This window comes from Calidris pugnax, unplaced genomic scaffold, assembly GCF_001431845.1.
Source record: "Calidris pugnax isolate Ruff unplaced genomic scaffold, ASM143184v1 scaffold27, whole genome shotgun sequence".
Lineage (NCBI taxonomy): Eukaryota > Metazoa > Chordata > Aves > Charadriiformes > Scolopacidae > Calidris > Calidris pugnax.
The window spans coordinates 14,497,752-14,509,523 of record NW_015090893.1 but is presented as its reverse complement, the minus strand read 5'-3'; the positions used below and the strand labels follow the sequence as shown (position 1 = coordinate 14,509,523).

The window sequence follows — 11,772 nt, the reverse complement described above, 5'->3', positions numbered from 1 at the left end:
CCGCCGGGCCCCGCCGCGGCGCCGGGGAGGACACAAAGGCTCGGTAGCGGTCCCTACCTCTCCTCCTCCATGGTGCGGGGCGGCGGGGGGCCGGGGCGGGCGGCGGGGCAGGCTCAACGCCCCGGGCCCGGCATGGCTGCGAGCGGCCGCCCCCGCCCCGGGCCGCTTCCTGCGGGAGCGGAGCGCTGCGTCCCCGCCGCGCCCCGCCGCAGCGACTGCCGCCGCCGCAACACCGCACCGCCTCCTCCTCCTCTTCCTCCTCCCTCCTCCTCCTCGCAGCCTCCTCCCCCGGCGAGCTTGCGATCGTCTCTGGGCAACGGCAGCTGCGGAGGGCGGCCCCGCCGCGCCGCCCGGCCCCCGCCGCCTCCGGTCAGAGCCGCTGGCGCAGCCCCCGGTTACGGCAGCGAGGAACGAAACGGGTCGATGGACCGCCCCGAGACGTCCCCAAAGGCGGGGGAGGGATGGCGAAGAGCGGGGACCCACCGGGGAGCGGGACGGGAGGGAGCCGGCAGCCGCGGGGAGCAGCTCTCCGCTCCCCAACATCCACCCGTCCCTCCGTCCGCTGCTCAGCTCAGCCCGGAGATCCGTGCCTTTAACTCCATCACTCCAGAGGTGGCCTCTGGGGAGATGGTGGATGAGCCAAGGGGTCCGTAACTACTTTAATCCGTCCAATCTCTAGATTAAAGGAAAGTTCTAGCGGACCGAAAAGCCCCTGTACCCACCAGGAGGTGCAGCCCGCACACCGGGCAGAGAGCGGAGAGGACTGGTGATGCTCAGACCCGCTGATGAGGGTCCCAGCCCCCCTACATCTCCCCACACCGTCCACAGAAAGCAAGCTCCAGCCCCAATTTATAAAATTCCCCAATCTCTAAGAGTCTTGCTGTCCTTCTGTGCGATGTACCAGGGCAAATACATGCTGCGTAGGCAATGTGAGTCCTTCTAAACTGCAGGGGGTATTTAGACTGAAGCACTGGACTAAATCACATTTGCCATTTTTATTCCAACTGATACAAATGCAGAGATTTTAACTTCAATCTATATTTCCCTCCCCCTTCTATTAAAAGATTTTCTCAATCTTATTCTGCAACAATGAGGCTCTAGAGGTCAATTATAATAAAGACAAGAAACATTTACTTTCTTCATTACTTTTCCATTCACAGGATGTTCTTGTGCGAAGATATAAGCATCAAGAGATTTCTCCTGCGAGATACCATTCCAACTCTTTCCTAAATAAAATTACCTCAAACCATGTCCTCCTCCTTACTAAACCTACGTTTCTTACATCTTTTTAAAATCTATCAGCAATTATGACTGAACAGATGGCATTGCACCTTCCACACGAGGCTCTCAAAAGCTGGTTGAGAATCTTAACTAGTCATCACGCCCATTCCTCAGATAAGAAAACTTAACACACCTGGAAGTTAAAGGACTTTATAAAAGTCACATGGGGATGGAGTGTCAAGAGTCCTGCTGTCTAAACACCATTTGGCAGCCTCCCCATAAACTGAAGAAATACAAATAAAGCCATGAAGCCAAACCACACAGGATTCAGGCAAAATTCCTGCGTGTTCCCTTTGAGAATCCTGTTAAATTATCGGTTTAACACATCCAGATCCTCAGGTACTTCCCAAGTGTCTGCTCAGTCTTACACTCTTGATGCACAACATGCAAAACAGCAAGAGAAGTTCAAACCAGATTAAAAAAAAAAAAAGAAACTATATTAAAAATAGTCAAATTCACCTAGAAAACAAGGGCTGGAGTTTGTTTTCATTCAGCAAGTCCCTCAGTAATCAAAAAAATTCCAGATACAAGAGCAGGTCCTCAAATTGCTGCAAAGTACCCATGTATTTTTATTAGCACATATGTTTTAAATAATAAAATATTAGGCTTTCACCATAAAATCGACGTCTCACTTCAGTCCACCCAGGAACCAGGCTCCCAGGTTGAACCAACCCAGAAATACCTTCTTACATACTTTACCCCACCGGGTCGTGCACCCCTGGACTCTGCAAATGCTGATAGCAGCCACGGAAAGGTAAATCCCAGTGACAGACAAGAGCAAACCAGTGAGTAGTCCTTGCTGGAATGGGACAAAGGCATGTTCCAGTAATCAGAGATTATCTTTACAGCAGCCTTGCAAAATAATCATGGCTGGGTAACAGCCCCAAGTGGAAAATTTCTTACGTGTTTTTAGGTGCAAAGATTGGTATCTTGAAAGAGCAGGCGGGTTAAAGGAATTAGCAACACCCAATGGGTGGAATTTTTCCAGCCTCTTTCCAAAATTCCTAGTCCTGAGTAGTCCTACATTCATCCTACACCTCATCTACCCTCAACCGTACACCCAATGCTCAGAGCAGAAGGGTCCACAGACTGCCCGTTCCAACCAGCACCACCATGCCCTGGGCCCACCAAAACCTTTCCAGATTCCTGTGACAATCTTCAGATCTACAGTGAAGGACCAAACCCCAAAGCTCTAATGAGCTGCAGGGAGAGAAGAGATCAAAGCATGGGCAGTGTCCCTACAACAGCAAGGAATTGCTTCAGTAAAAATGCCAGGAAGGGAGGGAATAAAAACAACCCTGCCAATCTGATCCCAAACCCTCTCCTGGCTGATGTAACCCCGAGGTTGTAAGTAAAGCATTTAGAGTGCTTCTGGGAATTTAACTCTGTGAAGAGCAGCAATATGCCCAGACAGCACCATGTCAGTCTCCACAGCTGCAGCAGAAGCCAGAAAGGGCCCCCCTCCCCAAAACCCAGCAAAGGATCACACAGTTCAAATACAGCCCTCACTCCTCTGTATATACCCATTTCCAGATATATACCAATATACAGGTTCCAGAGCTCCATATCATAAACAATTTGCTATCTTCAGCAGCTCTCCTTTTTAGTTGTATAACCCACTCCACTAAATTATTAATCATCTTACTTAAAAAACGATGGCTTCTGCATTGAAGAGCTGTGGAAGGAACACATAAAACACTGCAACCATGGAAGCTTCCAAGGCTGCATCTTCCCAGCCTAAGTTACATCTTTTAAAAAACAGAATGAAAAACACGTCTCAATCTTATATTCAAACTTTATGTGTGTGTGTATATAGATATATATGAGTGAACAACCTGATCTAACCCCTGAAGCTGATCCTGCTTTGAGGGATGTTTGAACTGGATCACTTCCACAAGTCCCCTCCAATTAAAATTATTCCATTATTCTAATTAAGTAAATATTCATTTAGATAGATCTATACTAAGACTACATTTCCTGGGAAAAGCTCCACTAAGATAACCAATACAAGATAAACAATGAAAGTTATCTACTGAAAGAGATGTCTCAGTATCTCCATGGCTGACCATGGAGGTGGTACTTGGGTACGGCACTGGCTCCCACTGGTCCTGGAGCACTTCGTGGAGAAGTCCTGAAGGCAACTGCTGCCCAACCACTGCTGGAATTTAGAGCATGCCATATTGCTTTCACATAACAAAACCAAAACAGCAGCTAAAATTTAGCTACTTCAGCAACTCATGGGGATCCAAGTCACCACAGGGCTCAAAGGAAAGCTCTAGGAGACCTTCTAGGTAGGGAACTTCCTAGAGCTGGAATCGGTGATGTTTTGGCAGCTGAAGCCTAAGAGGTAAGAGACTTCCCACTGAAGCACTGGTTTCTGAAGAATGTGTTTTGCAGAGGAGAGGGGGCTGGAGCATGCACCCCAACACTCTCCCCACACCAGGTTCCTGCTCCTCAGGCAGAGGTGCTGCAGAAGCCATCAGCATCTCCAGACTCCGGGACTGTTGCCCTCTGCTGGTAGATGTCCCACTTCTAGACTCCTCTCTGCCAGCAAAACTGGAATTTCTGAAATATGTTTTCCTTTAGTCTTTAACATAAATCACCCTTCCTATAAAAATAGTGGGTTTGCTCCAACACTTTCATCAGAACACCACCACCACCGTTAGAATAACCACCCCTGGCCATCCTCACCCCCAGGCTGTGACTTTTGGAGCGTGAGCCATCCCATTGCTCACCCTCCCCAGCAGTAACACATCAGCTAAAAATGTTCTTCCTGCTCCTCCTCTTACCCTTTCCTATAGCATAAGCAATTGTTGTCACCCGCAGCCAGCTATGTCAGCAGCACAGGCTTCCTGCCCTGTGCTCATATTACTTATTTATCAGAAACTTGCTGGAAGATTTTCAGATAGATTTTTATGGCATAGAATTGAGCGCTCAAAAGGAAAAATTAACATTCAGGAAGAAAGCTGTAAAAACAACTGTTGTGGGCACCAGAACAATGGCAAAGGCCAGTATTCAGACACCTAAATAATACCAAGTCCCTCTGTCGCATGAGTCCTTAGTTTTGACTCCCATTTCTGCCCCTACTGAAGTGTACGGTTCTCCCTACGGGCTGAACACATGGACTTGAGAAAAAGTTTAGGCTATTGTCCAAAATGTGGGATTTTTTTCCCCAAAATATTTTTGCTTCAGTGTTAAAATATCATTTTAATGGGATTGTCTTTATAATATATCTTTATAATATATCCCTTAATGCTACTACCTTCTGTAATAAGGGGAAACCACCAGTGTGCTTCATAAAGATGTTGTATGCATATTAATTTATATTTGTATATCAATTCTAAGATACCAGCAAAACCAAACCTATTCTCATTCAGGATCTCCCCACCCCAGCCCAAATCTCTTTACTGTTATTCCTTATATATTCATTGCCTCACTCTCTTCTTGAAATTTTTTTTAAACATTTCTGGTTTTGTTCTTTGCAAAAGCCAAGAAGCACAGTCCCACCACCCTATTGTCCTAACACAACATGCTGCAACGTTAACACCAATGAATAAATCACACAAATTTAGGCAAGATTGTTTCTGCAGGCACATTATTTTACCTGAACAGAAAAGCTGTCTGGTGCAGCACATCTTCCTCGCGGATAACGGATTATCCTTCATTATCCTGTTTGGCATTTTCTGGGAAACCCCCTTTTTCTGCTCAATCTCCATAGCATATTCAGAGTGGGAACTCTGTGTCAGGGGCTCAGCTCAGGTTTCTGTTCACTTACTGGACTTTTGTGGTGTGCTTTTCAGGGCTCAGCTTTCCCATCCTCTCTCTCTGTGCAGAAGCTCACCCTGTGAGGGAGAAAGAAAACATACTTTGAGAGGGTGTTAACGAGCATGTGGCACCAGCTCATTGCAACACTTTTTGGCCTAGAGCAGCAGCAACAATAAAACAAGCCCAGCTCTTCCTTCCCAACCTTCCTTCCAAAGGCAATGTTTCCCAAGTCCCTCCCAGCTGACTCCCCAGTACAGAGAAAACAACTCCCCATTGCCACCAGCTACGCACAAACCCAACCCAACCTTTCCCAAACACACGTGGTTGTGATTCATCACCAAGCTCATGCCTCAAAGAGGCTCCAAAAATAACGTTGATACCACAGAGCGGAAACCCAGATTCTAGCTGGTGCTGGGGGAGTTAAAAGAAAACTCCAATAACAACTGCTAAATGATGTAATTACAGAAAAAAACTAATTTGCCTACATTTATAGTTGCAGAAAATAATGGATGGGTGGGCCTAGAGGGAAAAAGCCATGGCAATTCGCACCAGGCTACTTACTGCACAGGCTTGAAATGCCTCATATGCTCCTGGAGATATCTCTTTTTTGAGAGGCCGCATCTCCATGAAAAGAACAGTAGAAAGCTCACAGTACTTCTCCTGCAGAATGCACTTTGCTAAACATCTACACAAGAGGCATTAGCAATTACAACTAGAGCCATCCTGCAGTCCGGCAGAGAGCTCAGAGAGAGAAGTCCTGAACCTGTGATCAGACAGAACTCTAAGGAGCTCTCACCAGTCAAGGGAGCACCATTATTCCAGCGGTGGTGGAAAGAAAACAATTAAAGTAACCCAAATGAATCACACAGTGAAGGACTTTGGCCGAATTTGTTACCCAGTAAACTTAAAAGATTACCAAAACCTAAAGAGGTACTAGATAACCACACCGAGAGAACTGGGAATTCAGCACCAGAAATCTTTCACCACTCTGCAACCCTGCCAGGGAGCAGTCAGGGAGCCTGACAGCAGAGGACATCCCTTTTGAGGAGGGAGGGGACCTGGAGGATGAAACAGGAGTAGACTATTTCAAAACCCAGGCGAGAGTGCTGTTATACAAGAGAGAGGGAAACACAGCCTCCCCTAGGGCTGTGCTCTGCCCACCTCCTTGTAATTTGTCCATCAGGGTGTGTGGTTGGAAAAGGGAGGCTTTTCCCTGAACCTGTGTTAGCGTGCGGTCAAGAAAACAAGATTATTGATCCACTGAGGAAGAGAACAAGTGAAAAGAACATGCATTTTATCCAGCATTGCTTTAATCTCAGGACATGCTGGAAATCAGGACTGGGCTCCTGATTCCCAACCCGTGTCTGCGGTGACCAGACCCACACTTCCTTCCCCCCGGGACTTTGCTGTAAGCGAAAGCGTCTTACCAAATAGAACCAGCCCATTGTGTAAAAACACAGAAAGCAGCAAAAGTTACAGAAATGACAGAGGAGACTGAGATGATTTTCACCTTTTATCTTGACTGGGTTACAGACCACCCGCGCATTTTCAGGTGCGCAGCTTCACATGCCTCTCCATTCAAACCAGTTTTCCTGGGGAGGCCAGGGCTCCTGCGAGACAAACTACCTGGCAATCACACAGTATAAAGCAGCATTTGAACAACTGAAGTTATTTTCAGATTTGTCAGCTCATTATGCTTCTAAGGCATTTTTCTGCAACATTCATCAGTGATTTGTACTTTGATGGGAGCGAGCAAATGTGCATCTTGACACATTTCCAGCCAGAAACGTAATCCCTTTCTAAATTGGCATCGATTCCTTACTGCATTACACATGAAAAGAGTTATTTATAGTAGTTTAATGAGTGCAATATGTATTGATATTATATATAGCTCTACAAAGGGTAGTTCAGGTTTTTTAAATTTTTTTTTAATTTTTTTTTTTGAGGAAGATTTTTTAATTTTTTTTTTTATTTTTTTTTTTGAGGAATTGCTATTCTTTCCAAATCGGTGTATTTTCCATTTGTGAAAGCATTTGGGAATGAAACTGCAGGCAGCAGCCTAAGAGGGTTAATATCCAGATGCCTCAGACAGATGGCATTATTAGTCTGACTGGGCTTGACATCTAGTTTTCAAAGTTAAGGAGCTTTGGTTACTTGGATGGCTGACAATCTGAGAATAGCCAGTGCTCTAAGCTGGATGCTTTCTGTAACAGCCATAGGCGATGCCGCAGCTCTGCCTAACAGACTTTTAGCCAAAAAAACCCCAAAAGTTACACCAAGATCAACCACACTGAGAAGGTACTTCAGAAAATGCTGCTGCAACTCTTAGTTTAGGACTCCCACTGGCAAAGGCTGAACCCAGGGCAGAGAACACTACTTGAATTTTAATTTTTTAAACTTTTTTTTTAATACAGCCTAGACCTGCAGTGTTCCATCTTTTTAACTGTTCTGTCTATTCAGTAGATAAAACTACAGGAAATATAAGAATCTGAAGAATGTCTCTCTTCTGCACCAAAGTACAGCTTCACAGCCCTTGCTCTTCCAGTGTTCCCACTCCCCATTTCCCCCATGAGATGGGTTAGATGTTTTTAAGGGGAAACACTCTCAGAACCATACCAACAAGAGGTACCAGTACAAAGGTGACTATATATTTCTGCCCATTTATATCACAGAATGGTTACAGTTGGAAGGGATCTTAAAGATCATCAAGTTCCAAACCCCTGCCCTGGGCAGGGACACCTCCCACCAGACCAGGTTGCCCCATCCAGCCTGGCCTTGAACCCCTCCAGGGATGGGGCAGCCACAGCTTCTTTGGGCAACCTGTTCCAGTGTCTCACCACCCTCACACCAAAGAATTTCTTTCTAATATCTCATCTAAATCTCCCCTCTTTCAATTTAAAACCATCACCCCTCATCCTATCGCCCCACTCCCTTCTAAAGAGTCCCTCCCCATTTCTCCTGTATCCCCTTCAGATACTGGAAGGCTGTTAGAAGGTCTCCCTGGAGCCTTCTCTTCTCCAGCCTGAACAACCCCAACTCTCTCAGCCTGTCAATAAATCGAGGAGAGTTCTGGGAGCAAAGAAGTCAAAAAGCCTAGGATTTATCAAAGGAACATCCAGGAGGAAAGCACCCAACTCCATCAGCCCCTTTTACAAGTCCTCACATACAGGTAAGTGATAGAAAATTCCTCGGTAAAGATATATAACAGAAAGACTTTTATCTTCGTGTAAGAAACACACATCTGACACCTGCCAATAACAGTTATTACATTACAGTACAAATAAATACTCATTAAAGGTAAGAGGAAGTAGAGGTAACGTACGTGTGTGCATATAGATGCACATACCAGAAATAACAGAGTAGGAATACTTCAACAGGAGACTGAAAAAAAAGCCCATCAAGAAAAGCAACTAGTGCTTTTTTAGGCTGGCTCAAAACTCCTGATGGTGGGAAACACACTGTCAAGTGAAACCGGGATGTAACTGGTTTATTCATTTAAGAAATACAAAAATAACAAGCAGAAAACTTGTCTTTAAGGGATGCATACACCAGATCACAGAATCAGTTATGCAAAAAAAAAACATTAAATAACCCCTTGTTTTGTAAACTACGCCTCTGGCTTAGGTGAAAGAGTGAAATTGTGGGGGTTAATCAATCACCTTTCAATCACCCAACAATAATCCAAGGTATTATATACAGACACACAGTTTGAAAAATGTATTGGAAATGCATTTTTCCTACTGAATACCTTAGAAAGCAGAGGTCCGTAACAACAGCAACCACGTAAATGTGGTACAAACTGCTGATTACATGATAAACACTAATCCATAATAGCTACTACAGGACTAGCAATCCTTTTTAAAAGGCTTGGATAAGTTACCTCCTATTTAGAAAACCGATCATCTCTCGGACTGCAGGAGCAAAATCCCACTCTCACAAAACACACCCTGTTCTTTACCGTGTGCATCTCAGAAGGGTGCTGCCCTCCAGTTTTATTTTCTAGAGTAATTAACAAATAAAACCAAACTTTTGCATTTTAGAAAGACCATTCTGAGGTACCCAAAAAAAGAAGCTGTCCTGTTTTCATACTGGAACAGGAGGTTGGGGTCCTCAGCACCGCTCAGGCTCAGACCCCTTTCAGCAGCAATAGGAATGTCATTATAAGGTGACAATAGTATCAGCTGACAGGGCAGGATAATAAATCAGTGTTCCCACCTACACTGTCCTTATAGGTTTTTTCATGCTAAAGGAAAGCAAAATTTGCTTTACAGGAGGGATCTAAGCTGGGGGGACAAGGGGGAAGAGAACACCATAGAGCACCAAGCATCCTACACATACCCCCAGGGCAAGGCACAGCTTTTTATTTGGCAAATACCGTGATACCGCCAGTGACCCGCAGAGATTTACTGTGACCAAAGCCATTACTGCTCTTCTGAAGTGCCTTTTCATCACCTGATGTTAAAACAAACAAGCCAGAGGTACTTCCACTCATTTATGCAAGATCAACTCATTACCTACACAGGTGTTTAGCGTGTCTCTTTTTAAATGCGGTAGTCATCAGTGGTATAAAAGTGTATGTTAGGCTAATTTTAATAGCCAAATAAAATTTACAAGGCACACAAGAAGCAGAAGCAAGAACAAATTATACTTTAGAGCTGACATGAATATCCATTACTATTAAAAAACTGCTCTGAGCTGTGCCATGATGCTGTAGGTGCTGAAAAGAGAATTGGGGAAACTTCTTTTTGTTCATGCAGATTACAAAAATGAAAGGAACATCTGTGTTTTGAGAAAACTACTGCACTTTCATTATCAAACACTGAAAGTAAATTAATTGCTTTTGCTTCCTATTTCTCACAGGTGAAGCCAACCTAATCCAGCACTCATTCCTGAACAGAAGGACCTTAAATTATTGAGATCATTTCAGACAAGTATACTTTAGAACTAAACCGCAAACAAAGGAACAGCAAACTAAAGTTACTTTACTTCTGTCTCCATGGCCATCCTAAAGTGACTGCACTCACTAATTATTATTCTTTATTTACATGCCAGCTATATGTCTCCATGGCCATCCTAAAGTGACTGCACTAATTATTACTCTTTATTTACCTGCCAGCTATATACTTCACTTCATCTTAGTTCTTGCTCTATGCAGACAGATCCACCCAGGGGCCAGGAAAATACCAAATACCATTAACTACATAAGCAAAGCTTTAGCAAGAAACCTCTTCTGTTCATGAGGAACCGCACTATAAACAGGCTCATATTCAAAGAGAGTCTTTAATAACGTCACTGTCTTTAATACTATCTGATGGATTTGCATCTCTTTCTGTATTCCATGCTACATCTGAGCATCACTGCCCCTTATTAAACCAGCACTTACATGAGCCTCTCTGAAATTCTTGCTCCCTAGAGGTCTGAGTGGAGCAAGTCACACCTACTCAAGACACCGGCCACAAAACACTGTTACAACGAGGAACCGCACTATAAACAGGCTCATATTCAAAGAGAGTCTTTAATAACGTCACTGTCTTTAATACTATCTGATGGATTTGCATCTCTTTCTGTATTCCATGCTACATCTGAGCATCACTGCCCCTTATTAAACCAGCACTTACATGAGCCTCTCTGAAGTTCTTGCTCCCTAGAGGCCCGAGTGGAGCAAGTCACACCTACTCAAGACACCGGCCACAAAACACTGTTACAATCCTTCAAGAGAGATTAGACAGCATATTCCCTAATTAGATAGCATATTCCCTGATATCGGACACCGGCCACAAAACACTGTTACAATCCTTTAAGAGCGATTAGACAGCATATTCCCTGATATCGACGCAATTCCTGGGATCTGCTTTTATTCTAGATGACATTAGTCCTACAAGAAGACTACTACACACAGATCAAACACCCTGTTTCAGTACAACAGTTCTCAAAATCAAGCCGCAGCTTGGCCAAACTGACAGATTTCACACACAAAATCACTTTTTTAAAAACCTACTTGTTTCCAGCATCAACATACTCTGTCATGGCACATGACACATGAAAATACCATAAAGCTCCAGTTAGTGCACAAATTCCTTCCCAAGCCAAACGACAAGAAACATCACAGAAGTGAATTTAACTTTTTCTCTGAAAACCAAGCTGTCCCTTGATAAGATGAAGTCCCTGCTGCAAGGCACTGAATCATACACCCAAACTAACACAGGACCCAAGACTCAGCAGTTCATTTCAGCTACAAAAAGGAAAGCTGTGCTTCAAGCCAAACTCCAGGATGACTGTCCAACATGGTTTTAAAGCACAAAGTAAAAAAAAACAAACTTCCAGCCCAGTGAACTGAAATAAAACCAACCACCTGAAGCTGTTGGCCGACAAGAGCAGGTACTCGCAGTGTTTTACAAATATCTGTAAATGACTCACACTCTCAACAAGGTATTGGTGACGCTGGTTCACAGCAGAGGTTAACAAGCTTTTCAGAGAAAAAAATTACAATATAATTGCAAATAACAAGTTGCTTGGAACCTATTAATAAAAGCAAAGCCAAAGAGAACCAGTTTCACTGTAAGAGTTATAAATTGTCACAATCAAGAGGAAATTCGGCTCTTGGTTTAAATCCTGACGACACCAAAAGGTTGTCCTTTTTACTTAAGCTCACAGAGGTTAATTAAGTTGATGCTAATTTTACTTCTAACAGCAACAAAACCCCTCATTTCAACTAAAACAAACAAG

General features: G+C 44.1%; 1 protein-coding gene across 1 annotated transcript in view; it reads right to left on the bottom strand.

Annotated features, from left to right (window-relative positions):
• KLHL3 (kelch like family member 3) overlaps nucleotides 1-112 on the bottom strand; it is a 50,844-nt gene extending 50,732 nt beyond the window's left edge. Inside the window, exon 1 of the mRNA XM_014948177.1 lies at nucleotides 58-112. Within this exon, the coding sequence (XP_014803663.1) occupies nucleotides 58-71 (14 nt within the window). The 5' untranslated portion in view covers nucleotides 72-112. The remainder of the gene's footprint in view (nucleotides 1-57) is intronic.
• Nucleotides 113-11,772: the final 11,660 nt, after the last annotated feature.